We start from the raw sequence: 17325 nt of genomic DNA, 5'->3' as shown, positions 1-17325 counted from the left end.
ATTAAAGACTTGGCAGCAGAAGGCACAGGTGGAAATGAAAATGCTACTGGAAAGCAGATCCTTGTTATACCATGGCAGAAAGTTTGGCAGAACTGTGCTTTGCAATCACTTGGATTCTGGGCCTCTTGGGTGGATCTTTTGATTATCTCTCTCCTTCTTTGTTGTACTGCCTTGAGATTTCTTCATCTTCTAATCTTTCTCTAAGTGTTTCCTTTCTGCTATCATTAAAAAATTTTTAAACTGAATCAATTTGACATATAACAATGTGTTAAGTTGTACAAGTTACTTTGATACATTTATATATTGTTGCCACTGTAGTGACACTTATTACAGCACATACTTACACTTACATAAGATACTGTTGTCTATATCCACTCTAGTGTGCATTAGTGTGCTATGCCTATTTACTACCCCTTACAAGTTTGAACCACTAACCACCATCCTCTTACTGCCCCACCCTACTCTATCATTTTTTTTCTAGGTTTCATTGAGATAGGATTCCCACACCATACAACTCTCCTATTTAAAACACACAATTTGATTTCTTGGTATGTTATTAATTTTTAAAAACTGGTAATACACCACATAAAATCTGCCTTTTGACCATTTTAAATAGATAAATCAGTGGCATTAATTACACTCACAATGTTGTGCGATCATAACCACAATCTACTGACAAAACTTTTTATTTCAAACAGAAACTCTGTACCCATTAAATACTAACTCACCTCTCTCCCCACCAGGCCCTGGTAACCTCTATTCTACTTTCTGTCTCAGTAAATTTGCTACTGTAGGTACCTGATATAGGTACAATCATAGATTTGTCCTTTCCTTCTGGCCTATTTCAGTTAGCATGTTTTCGAGGTTCATTAATGTTGCAGCATGTGTCACAACTTCACTACGTTTTTATGGGTGAATAACACTCCATTGTGTGCATATACTATGTTTTGTTTATTCATTAGTTAACAGACACTTAAGGCTGTTTCTGCCTTTTGCCTATTGTGAATCATGCTATTATGGATATTGATATACAAGTATGTCTATGAATTCCTGCTTTTAGTTCTTTGGTTTTACATCCAGGAGTGGAACTAATGGATGATATAGTAATTCAATGTTTACCTTTTTAAGGAATTGTCAAACTATTTCCCATAATGGCTGTGCCATTTTACATTCCCACCACCAATGTATGAGGGTTCCAATTTCTCCACATCCTCAACACTTGCCTTTTTTTTTTTCCCCCTTTTGATAACAGCCATCCTGTAAAGAATGGAGTGGTATCTAACTGTAGTTTTGTTTTACATTTCCCTAATGATTAATGATGTTAAACATTTTTTGTCATCTGTTAATGATGTTAAACATTTTATGGACATCTATGACTTCTTTGTAGATAGATCTATTCAAATCCTTTGTCCGTTTCTGAATTATTATGGAACTTAAATATTCTGATGTTAGACTCTCATCAGATATATGATTTATGAATATTTTCTCATTCTGTTGGTTTGTCATATTTTCAATTTCCAAGAAACTTTCTGTTTTGTGAATGCTCAGTTTTATGGCCTCCTGTTCTTACTTTATGGATGCAATAGCTTATCAACTCTCTGAAGGTCTAATCTTAGTTTACTAGTTTTTGGTTTTTTAAAACATTTTTCTCAGTCTGCCTTTACTTTTTTGTTGTGTTCTTTATCTTACATCTTACAGGTTTTCCTTAATATTTGATCCTATTTAAGTCAATACTTGCTACTTAAAAACAAAATGCTATATTAAAAAAAAAAAAAAGCTGACTTAAAGCTCTCAATTTACATTTTTTCCCTCATTGCTTGATCTACTTCTCAAGAGAAAAATTTCCCGTTTTAGAACTGTAAGCCTGACTGCCACAGGCTAGGAGCTAAAAAGTTCAAAGGGCCAGAGGTCTCACTACTAATATAAATCCTCTCATAATCTCGCTCTTCAGAATTGTACCTCTAGCCTTTCAGACTGCCGCTGTCCGTCTAGATACTTCGGGGTGAACAATCACAGGAAGGGTTCGGGAAGTGAGATGAGGTTCAACTCCTTTAAATGTAGACTTTCAACTGTTTTCAGCACCTCTATTTCCAGGAGTACTTGGTGCTCTAATCTCTGCACCACTCTAGATAGGCACGAGCCTATGTAAGGTCTTCTTCAGATGCTGGTAGGGAAGCCAGTGTTAGCAATTTACCCAAATTCTCATTGCCACCATCTCCTTTTCCATTGCTTCCCTTCTTTTTTGTCTTTTGTTTTGCTTTAAAATCCCCTTTCCATCATTTTAGAGGGGTTTTGGGATGCACTAGCAGCAGGCACCTGTACCATCTGCCTGCCACATTAAAGTAAAAGGCCTCCAAGTTCTCTTACCTTTGCTTACCTACCCTAGGATTAGTTCTAGTGTTTAATACAAAACAAGATGTGTGAGGTCTTCTAGTTCATCTCAATTTCCATCATTATTAAGAAACCTCCTCTTATGGCTTAAAGACACAGATGGCTGACTAACATAGACATCCGCCATCCTACTTTCTGGAGGTTTGGTGTCTTTTAAATTTTTTTTATTTTAAAATTTAGTATTTATTTATTTTGGTTTGGTGTCTTTTTAATATTCATTAAGTGACCTGACATAGGATGATGTGAAGCAGATGACAGTTCTCTTATGGCTAGAAATAACTAGTTAGAATAAGTCTCTGGGTCCCCCTTCCTCCTCAGTCCTTCAAGTGCTGACTTCACATTGTATGGCAAAGCACTAATACTTACCTACTTCCAGTCCCAGTGCTAGGAAATACAGTCCCTGAGTTGGTGTTAAAAAAAGAAGTGTTAATAGGGTTATTCTTGGCAGCCTTAGAAAGCAGCTCTGTGGAGCAGCGTTCCTTTTCCTCCTGTCAGCAAAGGCCTGCAGCCTCCTGAGATAGGCAGAGCAATGGGAAAGGAATGAAAATTTCCTACTGTCTTTTTATGTGGCTCTGCTTTTCTACCATATGCTTTTTTTCACATATTTAAGTCACCAGAAGTATTTCCTGGTAACAAAGGATCAAACAAGGGCTGAGACCAACAGTTTTAAAAATGTCAGTTCCAAGGTTGTGTAATGGGTTCATGTATCATTGCTAATCCACCAAGAAGCAAGATAGCAGTTACTGTTAATAAGTTCCTGCTCCTCCATTAGAGCTAAAGCCGTATAGCAGTGATTCCCACAACTAAGTATGCATCAGAACCATCTACTATAGGACTTGTTGAAACATAGACTGTTGGGTCCCATCCTCAGAGTTTCTGAATTGATAGGTCTGCAGTGGGATCAGAGAATTTGCATTTCTTTTCTTTAAGAAGGCTCCACACTCAAAGTGGGGCTAGAACTCACAGCCCTAAGATCAAGACCTGAGCTAAGATCAAGAGTCAGATGTTTAACAGAGAGAGCCATCCAGGCACCCTGAAAATGTGCATTTCTCACCAGTTCTCAAGTGATGCTGATGCTGCTTACCTAGAGGCCACATTTTGAGAACATCCTTATAGTAATTAAAGAAGCAGCTGTCACTAATTTTGTATTGCCAGGAAAAGTGTCAGTAAGACTTCAAAAACCTTAATAATCCAAAATTTTGTATACAAAATTTTGTCAATAGAAACAACATGGATTGTCACAAATGTCATACCCATTACCGCACTGGCATTTTCTGTTTCCTCTTTCATTTATTTTCATCCCAATTTTTATTGTTTCCTCTACTTCAGGTGTGATTGGCTTTTTTCTCTAACTTCTTGAGGTGGAAAAATAGACTTATTTTAGATCTTTACTCCTTTCAGTATATGTGTTTAAAGCTAGAAGTTTCTTTCTATGAACTGCTTTAGATATAGCCGTAAGTTTTAATACATTGTGTTTTTGTTTGAATTCAGTTCAAGATTTTTCTAACTGTCCTTGATATTTTCTTTGATTCATGGGTTAGTCAGAAGTTAACTGCTTCCTTTCCAAATATTTGGGGATTTTCCAGATTTCTGTTGCTGATTTCCAGTCTAAATCCCATTGTGTTCAGAGAGTAAACCTTGGTAGGATTTCAATCCTTTTAAATATTCTGAAACTTGTTTCATGACCTAGTATATGGTCCATCCTAGATAACGCTGCAGGTATGCTTGACAAGAACGTGTATTACTGGGTGCAGTGTTTCACTGCATGTCAAGCTGGTTGATAGTCCATGCCTTAGCTCAAAGCTGCTATAATAAACCCACCACATAAAAGTAGCTTAAACATTCACTTCTCACAGTTCTAGAGGGTGAGAAGACCAAGACCAAGGTGCCAGCAGATCTGGTGTCTGGTGAGAGCCCACTTTCTGATTCACATACAGTAACAATCCCCTTGTGGTGGCTCCACCCCTATGACCACATGCAAACCTAATCACCTCCTCTAAAGGCCCCACCTCCAAATACCATCACACTGGAGATGAGGTTACAACATATTAATTCTGGGGGGACATAAACTTTCAGTCCTTAGCAATGCTATTCAAGTCTTTTGTACTTTTTTGCTAGTTGGTTTATCAACTGGTGAGAAGAGAGCACAGATTTTTGGTCTATCAACTGCTGAGAAAGGAGTACTGAGACTATATTAAATTGTTTCTTAAAAAAATTATTTATTTATTTATTTATTTATTTATTTATTTATTTATTTATTTATGACAGAGAGAGAGAGAGAGAGAGAAGCAGAGACATAGGCAGAGGGAGAAGCAGGCGCCCTGCAAGGAGCTCAATGTGGGACCCAATCCTGGATCCCGGGATCACACTCTGAGCCGAAGGCAGACGCCCAACCACTGAGCCACCTAGGCATCCCAGGTTATTTCTCTTTTTTAATTTTTTAATTCTGTCAGTTTCTGCTTCATGTATTTGGAGGCTCCACTGTTAGGTATGTATACATTCATAAATATTATGTTTCAATGTCTTGACATTTTTAATGTTATGAGATACCCCTCTTTGTCTCTAGTAACAGTTCTTCTCTTAAAGTCTATTTGATATTGATACAGCCATTCCAACTCACTACAGTTAGTATTTGCAGGTTATATCTTTCTCCCTCCTTTTCCTTTCAATTTATTTTTGTTTTGGAATCTAGAACAAGTCTCTTCAGCACAGAGTTAGATATTACTTTTAAAATTTGGCCGGCGATTTGGTTAGTCTATTTGCAATATGTAACAGTATTAATATGACTGAATTAATGTCTGCCATTTACTATTTGTTTTTTATATCTCTTATGTTTTTTGTTCTTTTTCTTCTTTACTGCCTTTCGTGTTAACAAGTATTTCTGGTGTACCACTTTAATTCCTGTGTTGGATTTTTATCGCTATTTGTTTTTAGTGGCATTACAATACACATCTTTAACTTATCACCATCTACTTTAGGTTGATACTGACTTGATTTTGTTAAATGGTACAGCTTTGCTCCAAAATAGCTCCATTCCTTTGTGCTACTACTTTCACATACTTCTTTAAACGATGATGTTGTAACTATTTGTTTAAAAAATGTAATGTTTTCTAAGAAATCAGGAGAAGAAAAGTGGAAAAAAATACAGTCTTATATTTACCATTTTCACTACCCTTCAGTCGTTCCTGTAGATTCAAGCCAACCATCTGGTGGTGTTTTCTTTTGGCCTAAAGCTCTTCCTTCAGTGTTTTTTTATAGGAAAGTTCTGCCAGCAGTGAATTCTGTTTTTGTTTATCTAAGAATGTCTTATTTCAGCTTCATTTTTGAAGGACAGTTTCACTGGATACACTGGTTCAGTTTTTATCCTTTTCAGCACTTTGAATATCATGTCACTGCTTTCTGGCCTCCATTATTTTTTATGAGCCATTATCATATTATTTTCTTGAACGTGGTAAGTTGTTTTGTTGCTTTCAAGATTTTCTCTTTCAGATGATGTATCTAGAAATGGTTCTCCTTGTGTTTTCCTGGCATTCTTACAGCTGTAAGTTAATGTTTTCTATCAAATGTGAAGTTTTCAGCCATTATGTCTTTAAGTATTTTTCTCCCTCTTCCTTTTTCTTCTGTTCTCTGAGACTCCCAATATAAGTATACTAGGACGCATGGAATGAGGGTTCGCTCCCAAGTCTGCTTAGTCAAGGGTCAGCCAATGATATAGGTGAAGATTGTCTTCAAACACCTCAAACTCATAAGGACTCACCTTCTGCTGACTGATGTGCATGTGGCTTGGGGGATACATTCAAAGTTGTAACCAACTTTCAAGTATTGCTTGTATTTTGTTTTTCATGAGGTTCTCCCATTTCCCTTGCAGAGGCATAGTTTTTCAGTCAGCTAAGAATGTGTGAGAGTTATCTCAGATCTTCTATGGCTACTTTCCAGGATATTCCTCAACCTCAATGTAATTTTGGTTAGCAAAGCTGCAGGTTTACCCCATTCATCTCTGCATTGATCACTTTTAGCTGGCAAAGACACTCATTCCATACACTCTCACCATCTTAAATGAGTACATCCTCTATGGCAGCAAAGTTGCCGGGTTCTGTGCACCTAGCCTTATGCTGATAAATTACTGTCACCAACCAGGTTCCCTTCTCTTTTCTGCATATGCCATTGCATATGATAATTTGCTTCAAATCAACTTTGTTTTCTTGTCTATGGAAAAAAAGCCCTAAGCAGATGTGATGCTAAAGACTAATATAACTCTTGGAAAATCACATATCCTAGATAGCCATCTTTATAAGAACTCAAACTTTATAAGAAATACACCTGAAATTAACATAACATTGTGTGTCAACTATGCTAAAAAAAAAGCTGTCTCATGAAAAGAATGATAATGATAATAACTTTATAAGAAATGACCACATTTCTTTTCTTCTCAGTAAAATAATGCTTTTAATTATTTTGAGTAACCTATTTTACCAAGTTTAATAGAAATCATTTCTTTTTCTTTCTTTCTTTTTTTTTTAAGAAAGAGTGAGGGAGGGAGAGAGTGAGAGCAAGGAGGGAAAGGGGCAGAGGTGGGAGGGAGAATTTCAAGCAGACTCTCCACTGAACCTTACATGGGGCTCAATCCTATGACCCTGAGATCATGACCTGAGCTAAGATCAAGAGTTGGACACTTAAACAACTGAGCCACCCAGGTGCCTCTAAATCATTTTTCTTAAACAGAAGCTGTTTGTTGGATTTAAAGAAAGTTCACTTTATAGTTTTTAAACATAACGACTAGTATTCAACTTCCTTCTTCCTCTCAGCCATTTAAGGATTCAGCAGCCTGGTTCCTGACACACCTCTTTACGAGAGACCTTGTATCATCTTCTGAAATCATGTGTACAGGTAATAAAACCAGTTTCTTCTTTTCTGAAGAAATATGATTTTTTTTAAAGTCATGTTATCTGCTTCCTGATGACCTGATTTAGGTAGTAACAGCATGGAAGCTATTTAAAGATTTACAGGAGTTGAGGAAGTCTTAGGCCACTGCTGAGAGCAGCACTGCTTAAAAAGCTATTAAGTGTACTTGAACACAGGTGGTTTTGGGCCTGGCTTAAGCTGGTCCATGTCAGGTAAACTTTACTTACAAAAGAACACTGGAAATGACCAACACAAAATTCCCTGCCTGCATCCTTTTTTTTTGCAAGCCATTTGGGGGCAAAATAGAAAACAAAAAACATAGAGTAACGTGTACATGTGTGTATGTGTATGTTTTGAATGGAGGACACTGATTATACCATGTTCATTTAGGTGGGAAAATCAAATTCAGGACATGTTTCATAAACTTCTTTTGTTCTAGGTAATTATTATTCTAGATTTGAAAAGTAAAAAGAGAAGTTCTTTATAAGAAATGGTTTTGCCCTATGTTGGATCAACACCCAGGCCTGTCAGACACAAATGGACTATGAGGAGGAAGCTCTATTTGTGTCTCACCATGGTCTGTCTCAGCCACATATATATGTGGGCGCATAGGCTCAGGCAGTGCAGGTGCAGCCGTGGGTGAGTGAGGCCCTCTCTCCAGCACAGTGGCTTCCAGGAATTAAAGACACATCTTTGAGTACCTTCAAATGCCAATGGGAAATCTAAATCTGGCACTGGCTCCTCTTCAAGGAGCACCGCTGGAAAACTATAAGGAAAAATACTTACAATGAAAGACATACCTCTACAAAATGGCTTCAAAATATGAAAAAACAAAAACAAAAACCAGGCAACCACATCTCCCAAGAAATACAGGAATAGTCCAACTCTATTTTGTAAAAAAGCAAGCAAGCAGCAAGCAAGCAAACAAACCAGTATGTGAAAGAAAACTCGTTAATCTGGAAGCATTCCACAGAGAAACATTAAGCCCTTCAAGTCTGTATGAGCTATCCCAGGCAAAGTCATGGGTGTTGTTAAATTTGCTGCATTCTACTTCCCTAAAATGTGACACTGTAATATTGTTCAGGTGTTACTATTTTTGGCCCACCAAAGTAGTCCAGGACCCAGATGTTGGTTAATTCAACTTGGCAGAGAACCAATTACGGCTGGAAGGTCAGGTTTTCATCTCAGGGTGCTGGATGAACAGTGATTGCTTGGCAAAATCCATTTCCGTTTCATCTATCTTGTTAACAGTTCCTGACAGTATCATGGGAGCAGAGAGGGAACTTTAGGGATCAAATACGTGCTTCCTGCAGAAGTTAGGTCTATGCCAAAGACATGGTCAGCATAGCATGTGGATTCTCCTGCAGGCTGCCCACCAATTGCTGCAGTGGGCTCAGGTAGTAGTTGGGCATGCCACTACCCATGCCCAGCCCATCACTGAGCAAGAAGACACTGATCAAGGCCTAGTGGTGTACAGCCTCCTCTGCAGCCAGTGCACCCCAGTCACAGATATGTCATGAAGTGGGCCACATGCTCTGTGTCCTTGTGGAAGTGGTATCGAGGCGGTGTCCCAGTCCCTGTGATTCTGGCCTCCCCAGCCCTGCACCAGTGCCACCAGCAGCACCATTGGTGCCAGTGCTAGCAGACTGGCCATGGTGATGACTCCAGCAAGAGTTGAGAAATGATATTTCTAATAAAAGTTCCCACTGTCAAAATTTCTAAATTCTGGCAAGTGACTCAAAATAAAATTTTTGCGTTGATACAATGAAAATAAAAATTTCCTCCTAGCATTGTGGTTCAACCAAAACATCTAATCTGGCCGAGCCGATAGGATGAAAGCCATTCTGTTACATAACAGGACAGAACCTTGATGTACTCACTGCTGAGAATGCTCTCAGCTCCGGACAGGCCCTGCAGCTTTTATCTGCCAACAGTATTATGACCTGGTGAGCTCCAACATTTGTGAGTTAACTGATTATCCCTGATATACTAGCGTCATGGCTGTGCTACTCAGCACTTCCAATTTTTAACAGTCTGATGACCAAAATGATGATGGTAAAAGCATTCCTATCTCAACATGTCCATTCTGAAAGAGTCAACATTTACACAGACAGGATCCGTCCCCACAGCTAGCTAGGAGAGCCACAACTAGAACAGAATGTAATTATTTCTTCATATTTAATAAAATGAAAAGAAACCAACCTCTTTTCTCTTCTTCTCGTTTTAGTTTATCTTCTTCTAGTTCTTTTGGCAATTTTTCCTTTTTCTCTTTCTCCACATCATTATGCAAATGCTTTGTGGTGTAGCTGAGTGCTGGTGAAAGCAGGATCTCTCCATTTTTGCAGAGTTCATCACGAATTTTAATAAAAAACTGCTGTAGTTCTACTGCGTCCTCATAGATTTCAGAGTCTGTCCTATAATGGAATTAAGAGCATCCACTGATAAAAGCTACTTCTTTCACACAATTCAGTTACATGTTAAACTCTACCCAATGCTACTGTAACATGTTAACTGATAAAATGGTACTTCTGTACAGTAGGATATCTCCTTGAAAGTTTTAGAACAGAATCTGAAGTGCCGTTTTACCTCGATGAGCCTCGTGCCTACAGTTTCCTCTTCCTTAAGGCTCGTTCCCTGTGCCTCTCTGTCTCTCATGAATAAATAAATAAATTCTTGCTGGGTCGTAGGGCAGGTATATTTTTAACTGTTTGAGGAACCTCCACACAGTTTTCCACAGTGGCTGCACCAGTTCACATTCCCACCAACAGTGTAAGAGGGTTCCCTTTTCTCCACATCCTCTCCAACATTTGTTGTTTCCTGCCTTGTTAATTTTTCCCATTCTCACTGGTGTGAGGTGGTATCTCATTGTGGTTTTGATTTGTATTTCCCTGATGGCAAGTTATGTATACGATGGAATATTACTCAGCTATTAGAAATGACAAATACCCACCATTTGCTTCAACGTGGATGGAACTGGAGGGTATTATGCTGAGTGAAGTAAGTCAGTCGGAGAAGGACAAACATTATATGTTCTCATTCATTTGGGGAATATAAATAATAGTGAAAGGGAAAATAAGGGAAGGGAGAAGAAATGTGTGGGAAATATCAGAAAGGGAGACAGAACATAAAGACTGCTAACTCTGGGAAACGAACTAGGGGTGGTAGAAGGGGAGGAGGGCGGGGGGTGGGAGTGAATGGGTGACGGGCACTGGGTGTTATTCTGTATGTTAGTAAATTGAACACCAATAAAAAAATAAAATAAAAAAAAAAAATAAATAAATAAATTCTTAAAAAAAAAAAGAATTTAGACTGGAAGAAATTTTTTTTAAATTTTTATTTATTTATGATAGTCACAGAGAGAGAGAGAGAGAGAGAGAGAGAGGCAGAGACATAGGCAGAGGGAGAAGCAGGCTCCATGCACCAGGAGCCCGATGTGGGATTTGATCCTGGGTCTCCAGGATCGCGCCCTGGGCCAAAGGCAGGCGCTAAACCGCTGCGCCACCCAGGGATCCCAGAAACTTTTCTTATTATCTCTAATCCACTGTGCTCTGAGGATGGTTTATTTATTTTAAAGACTTTATTTATTTATTCATGAGAGACACATAGAGAGAGAGAGAGAGGGGCAGAGACACAGGCAGAGGAAGAAGCAGGCTCCATGCAGGGAGCCTGACATGGGACTCAATCCCGGGTCTCCAGGATCACACCCTGGGCCGAACGAAGGCAGCGCTAAACCGCTGAGCCACCCAGGCTGCCCCCTGAGGATGGTTTAAACATAATTCTATCACTAGGAATACGAGGTTCTGAAAAATGATTCACAGAAGTAACCACAGACAAAGTCTTAGCAGCAGTTATGGACACATTCTAGTCAGAGGAGGGTGCCAGGCGTAGTAGCAAGCCCAGTTAGCCACCTGCTAATATCTTTCACTAGAGCATCAAATTTTAGTGAAGCCTCCAGAATGCTTCTCCCCATCAGCAAAGGTGAACTGGCAAACAATCTAAAAACACTGCCAATAATAACCTAAATGAATGTTTCTGGAATGGTTTTAGAAATCTTTTCAGGTTACAGAAATGCTAATACTTGTAGGAATGCAATAAAAATAAAACTGGTCAAGGGAAGAAACTATGATATTATTTTGATGCCTGTTTTCTGAACAGAGATGTCTGAAGAGTATTCACTTGGGATTAAAAGTCATTTTATAATAGCTTACAATTTTAAGTATAAAATTAAAAGTGAAAACGAACTTCTGGTAATCCCTGTTACATGAAAGGTCAGATTCATAATTCCACCAAGTAGTGTTGCTTAATAATGGAAGTTCTGCACACAGCCATTAAATATCTGACTTATCTTTCCTGTTTTATTTGAATAAAGTAATATTAAGAAGTTATTAATCTAAGAGGGTCAGTGTTGCCTGCATGCACAAGAGCAAGAACTCAAGTCAACAAGGAAAAAGATAATAACTCTCATTCCCCTTATCGCTGGTAGAGAATGAAATAATTAAGAGTGGAGGAAGCTCTTAGTGCTTTCCTTGTCCTCGTCTTCCCAAAGGTTCCCCTCCTCTAAGGCAGTCAGAGAACTAACTAAATGCAGGAACGCTGCCAGCAGATGAGGAAAGCCAGTGGCTTACTGCTTACGTCAGTGCTATTTGTTACTGAATACTACTGGACAAATCACTGTCACCTGAATGAATTTTTCTCTGTCTCACTTTTCAGACCCCTCCTATTTCAGGGTGTGAAGTCCTTGGTGATGTTGAGTGGCAGCAGTGAGTGGGTCAGGGTGAGTGTAAAGAAGCATGAACACTGCTGGAGATCTACATAGAAATCTAGTGCTTATGGACTTCATTAAATTCATGAACTTAGGAATGCCTGGGTGGCATTTAGTGCCTGCCTTCAGCCCAGGGCATGATCCTGGAGTCCTGGATCGAGTCCTACATTGGGCTCCCTGTGTGGAGTCTGCTTCTCCCTCTGCCTATGTCTCTGCCTCTCTCATGAATAAATAAATAAAATCTTAAAAAAAAATTTAAATTCATGAACTTAGTATTTTTGAGGTGTCTATTATCATTACTGACAAAATAGATAAAATGATGGTTTATCATTCAATAAACTGATGCATCTCCACCTCAGCAGCATGCTTATGCTTAAGTACTTTAAGGTCATAACATGACCTTCACATGATAAAGATAAAAAATGGCTTCCCTTAGTTTTACAAAGCTCTGGGCAAAAGAGTGAAACTCATCACTGCCTCATAAAGAAATGCACCCTAGACTCTACCTTCTAAGCCTCAAAAGTAAATACCAATCACATCAACAATGGGAGAATGAAAAGAACTCATTTCCTACAGATACAAATCTGCTTATTTCTTAAAATAGACATTATCTATGTAAAACAAACGAAGCTGCTAATGATCTAAGAGACAAATGCATTTTTGAGAGACTCACAGAACTAACCCCAAGATGTAATGGGGGCAGGGCAGGGATGGAGGAGAGGAGTGACTTTAGATTTAAGGACTATTTAGGAAAACTGAGAACAAATATGAAGTCTAAGCTCCAGGAAAGCAGGATTTGTCTGTCTTGCCCACTGGTGTATACCAAGTACCTAGAACATGTTTATAACTGGTAGCCACTCAGTTAATACTTGTTGAATAAATGGAAATAATGAATGCAAATTTTGACAGCAAGATGTCTCTCCATCTTTCTCTTCCTGTCTATTCCCAATATTGAACATGAAAGACCATTTCCTAAATGCGCCTCTCAACCTGACCTCAACACCACCCATCTCTTGAACACACCACATTCAATTCTTAACCCCTGCATGCACTCAAACCACTTGCCTTATACATCTCACCCATTCTCCCATTCTTCCCCAATGCCTCAGGTCTTTTCAGAACTATAGCACAGGGTTCCTACTCCACCATATTTATTACATATCAATTTGTTATATGTTGTCTCATGCCTACAATTATTTTTCCCTAAGCATAGATCCTATCCCAACTGTTGGACTTCAAGCTCTTAAAGCACAAGAGCACAGCCTTATCATTCATGGCTGGGCTCCATGACTGGTGTCCTGGTGACTGGCTTTGCAGTGGGGAACAAGATGTGTGACTTAGGCAACTTACTAGTTGTGTGACTTTAGGCAATTTACTTCTGTCTGTGCACTTCAAATGCAAAGTGGGAAGATTATTTCCTGGAATGGCTATTATAAGGGCTAGAGATTATCTAGATAAAGTGTTCAGCATGGTGCTTTACAAAGAACAAATACTTAATAGGAACAGTAAATGTTACCACTAATTTTTCTTTCAAGATCCGGAGTAAATGCAGGCTTCACCAGATTCCCTAGCTGGAATTACTCTACACTTACTGCCTAAAAGTCTCCTTTCAGCAAGGTAGACTATAAGCTCCAGGAAGGTAGGGTCCGTATCTTTAACTTTATATTCTTCCAAGTGACTCTAAAAGCACACAGAAGACACACTCTAACTGCTGAACTGAAATTATTTTGATGTCAATTATACCATTCTTCTGTGGCAGAGATATAATGCAGATCAAAATTAAAAGGGAATTCAAGTTTGATGGAAATATAAATTTGATTGCTTTTTAGTACATTAAATATCTGCAAAAGGAACTTAAAATTGAGAAATCTGAGATAAAAAAAGGAGCCTTTTTAGGAACTGGAAATGGTGATCAAATTTAAATTGGCTAACCTTAGATTAGTAACTCAGAGCTATTTTAATTTATTCAAAGCATGCTTGGATTGAACTAAAAAAGAAATCACATTACTATTTCTAATTATAAGCATTCTATCCTTAAAACAAAGCATCTGTGAAAGATATTTTAAGAGATTATGCTTTTCAACAAATCTTCAACTTTGTCTTCTTTCCTTTTTACTGGTCCTGATCTAGATGATTCAGTAGCGTGCCTTCTCTCTCCCACAGCCTATACTTACTCTCTAAAAGTTGTGGAAAATTAGAATTCAAAACAGCACCCCACCAACTGTGATTATATACCTTAGCTGAAATACTGAAATAGTGTAGCAAAGCAGAATTTTCTTCTATTTCGCATTAACTACCACATCTTCTCAAAAAGAAATAGCTTTGAAACCTACCGATTCATCCTTCTTGCCCTTTCCAAGACTTCAAACATATGCTCTTGAAATAAATCAAGCCGCCGGTAACGATTATTTTCAACATTCTTTCTAATTATATCGAAAGTAAGAGGAGGTTTGTTTGGAAAGTTGGGATCCACAGCAGGAATTTCTGCTAAAGAATCACTGTAGCATCTTCCTTCATCATCCTGATGACTCATGACTGACACAAAAAGATTGTGGATGAGCTCTTGAATCAGCAAAGTCACATTTGGGACATGAGAGTCCTCATCTCCCTCCAGGTCTCTCCGAGTTTCAAGGAGGACTTTGTGCAGAACAAGGGCATCTTTGTAGATCAAAGACTCAGGCTCATTGTATGTACAGGCATTGTTAAACATCATGACAAAGTCCTCAACCATGGAGTCTATATCTTGGTATTTGTTGGCCATCATGTGACTTCGAATTTTTTCCATGTCCATGGGCTTTTTAATGGTCAGATAATAGTCAGGCAGTTCAGATCTAGAGGGAAGCCTCAAAAATATAGCACTGAGGCGGCGACCCCTCTTATCAGTATAGTTCTTTACAGCTTCATAGACTTCATTTAGTTTCTGCTGCATTGGAGTCATGTATTTTGATTTTTTAGGAGAAATTCCACTCTTCCTACCTAAAGAAAGAAACTTACTGTTAAATGTATAAAATGAAATGAATGAACCCAAATTGTATATAGTTGATAAAGCATAATCAAAAGACAGGCAGTACTCTAAGTGATTTGTAAAACACAGTTCAACTAGTCAGTTACACTTTTTTTTTTAAAAAAGATTTATTTATTTATTTATTTATTTATGATAGACATAGAGAGAGACAGAGAGGCAGAGACACAGGAGGAGGGAAAAACACTCCATGCCGGGAGCCTGACGTGGGACTTGATCCCGGGACTCCAGGATCGCGCCCTGGGCCAAAGGCAGGCGCTAAACTGCTAAGCCACCCAGGAATCCCCAACACAGTTCAACTAGCATATCTCTAGTGAAGTATATTCTATGGACAAAGAAACTGGAAACAAATTTAAACTGTTTTTAATAATCATTTTTACTGATAGAGTAATAAGTACTATCATGTTGAAATAGTTGTAAGGTAGAATAAAGCAAATGAATAGCTATGTAACATTCTAATTCTATCACCTGTAGCACCCTTGAGAACTGAGATTTTTTTTTTTAAAGATTTCATTTCTTTATTTGAGAGAGCAAGAGAGAGAGCACTAGCAGGGGAGAGGCAGAGGGAGAAAGAGAAGCAGACTCCCTGCTGAGCAGGGAGCACAACTCAGAGGTTAATCATAGGACCCTGAGAACATGACCTGAGTTGCAGGCAGACACTTAACCAACCAAGCCACCCAGGCATCCTGAGGACAGATTTTTATCACATAAGAAAGAGATACGGATGTTAAAACAAAGAACACTGAATAAAAATCTTGTAGCCATAAATCTCAGTTAAGAGCATCAATATAAACTTACAATGTATTTTATCTTTAGGTATAAAACAAACACATACAAAATTTCCTAGTCCTGTTCGCTGAAAATCCTAGAAACAATGACCAATGCAGTAGCAGTATAACCCCACGTAGTCTGACTATATTGACTATAATTCTGAAATATAGATTTTAAATATTAACACCAGCAGCTCCTTAGCAAATGGCTGACTCACAATTGGCACAAGATGAGCCTTGTGTATCTTGAAACACAAGACAGTAAAGAATCTAAACACTTTTTTACTGTGGTCATGTCAGTAGAAAACAGCGGCCAGCCTGGGATAATAGGGGCATCAATAAGGACAACTGCAATGAGTTAAAACTTAGCAACGCGTCTGAATTTAGTAGTTCTTAATGATATATAAAAATGAACAGACGAACTGGATAAATGTTGGAGGACACTAGTAAACCAATGCGTTATTTGGAAAACTGGTAAACAAAGCTGAAAGGGGATTTACTGTTTATGGTTTCAAAAAATCCAAAACAAAACAAGACAAACAAGCAAAAAATTGCACCACTGGTTAACCAAACATTGGATGAGGCAGCTTCTCTATACAGAAATATTCCAGTTGGTAATTGAGCAAGGAATGATAAAATCAGACTATTGCTATTTTATACCTCTTTAATGAATTAATGTAGTCAGCATCAACAGCTGTTAACATGTGGAAGAAATGACAGCTGTTACAGGGCCACCTAATGGAAGACCATTCACCACCTCTGAAGGTGGGTTTTTGTGCCAAAAGGAGGGAATGAGGATCAAATCTAACTTAAATCTGATCAAGCCTCTTTGCTTCAACCACCAATTTAGAGGAAATACAAAGGACATGAGAACATGTAAACTACAGCAAAGGGATGCAATTAGCAAAGCCCAGACTGTGGGAAGCTACAGTATAGCCCCAATTTCTTCAACAAATAGACTGCAAAGGAAAAAAAGAAAGATGGAAGGGGGATTTGCAGATTAAAAGAAGTATCAAGTGCGGTATGTGGACCTTACGTAGATTCCACCGCAACCAGACATTGCTGCAAGGTGTGATGCAACGTTAGGTGCAGAAAACCTATTATGGGGCAGCCCAGGTGGCTCAGTGGTTTGGCGCCACCTTCCGCCCGGGGTGTGATCCTGGGGCCCCGGGATCGAGTCCCACGTCGGGTTCCCTGCATGGGGCCTGCTTCTCCCTCTGCCTGTGTCTCTGCCCCTCTCTGTGTCTCTCATGAATAAATAAATAAATCTTAAAAAAAAAAAGAAGAAAACCTATTATGAAGCAAGCATTCCTGCCAGGCTGAAACTGAATCTAATGAAGCTTCTGGAATAAACTTCCATTTTTTAAGAAATGAGAGGAATAAAGAGAAAAGTTAGCTGATATCATAAGGAAGTGAACTGATTAATCCAGAACTTGAAACTGTGCAAGAAAGTGATCTGGTTTCTAAAGAGTCAATAA

At 38.6% G+C, this 17325-nt stretch overlaps 1 protein-coding gene and 1 pseudogene across 32 annotated transcripts in view; both read right to left on the bottom strand.

The window, feature by feature from the left end:
• Positions 1 to 17325, bottom strand: part of PBRM1 (polybromo 1) — a 121621-nt gene that overhangs the window by 43105 nt on the left and 61191 nt on the right. For all 32 annotated transcript variants that reach the window (XM_077858600.1, XM_077858605.1, XM_077858591.1 and 29 more), the window contains 2 exons: positions 14389 to 15031; positions 9496 to 9707 (listed from right to left, as the gene is read on the bottom strand). In XM_077858600.1, coding sequence (XP_077714726.1) covers positions 9496 to 9707; positions 14389 to 15031 — 855 coding nt within the window. The remainder of the gene's footprint in view (positions 1 to 9495; positions 9708 to 14388; positions 15032 to 17325) is intronic.
• Positions 7903 to 9489, bottom strand: LOC144289940 (protein CREG1 pseudogene; annotated as a pseudogene).

The sequence above is a fragment of the Canis aureus genome, chromosome 19 (genome assembly GCF_053574225.1).
Source record: "Canis aureus isolate CA01 chromosome 19, VMU_Caureus_v.1.0, whole genome shotgun sequence".
In the NCBI taxonomy this organism is placed as follows: domain Eukaryota; kingdom Metazoa; phylum Chordata; class Mammalia; order Carnivora; family Canidae; genus Canis; species Canis aureus.
This window is presented reverse-complemented; position numbering and strand designations above follow the sequence as displayed.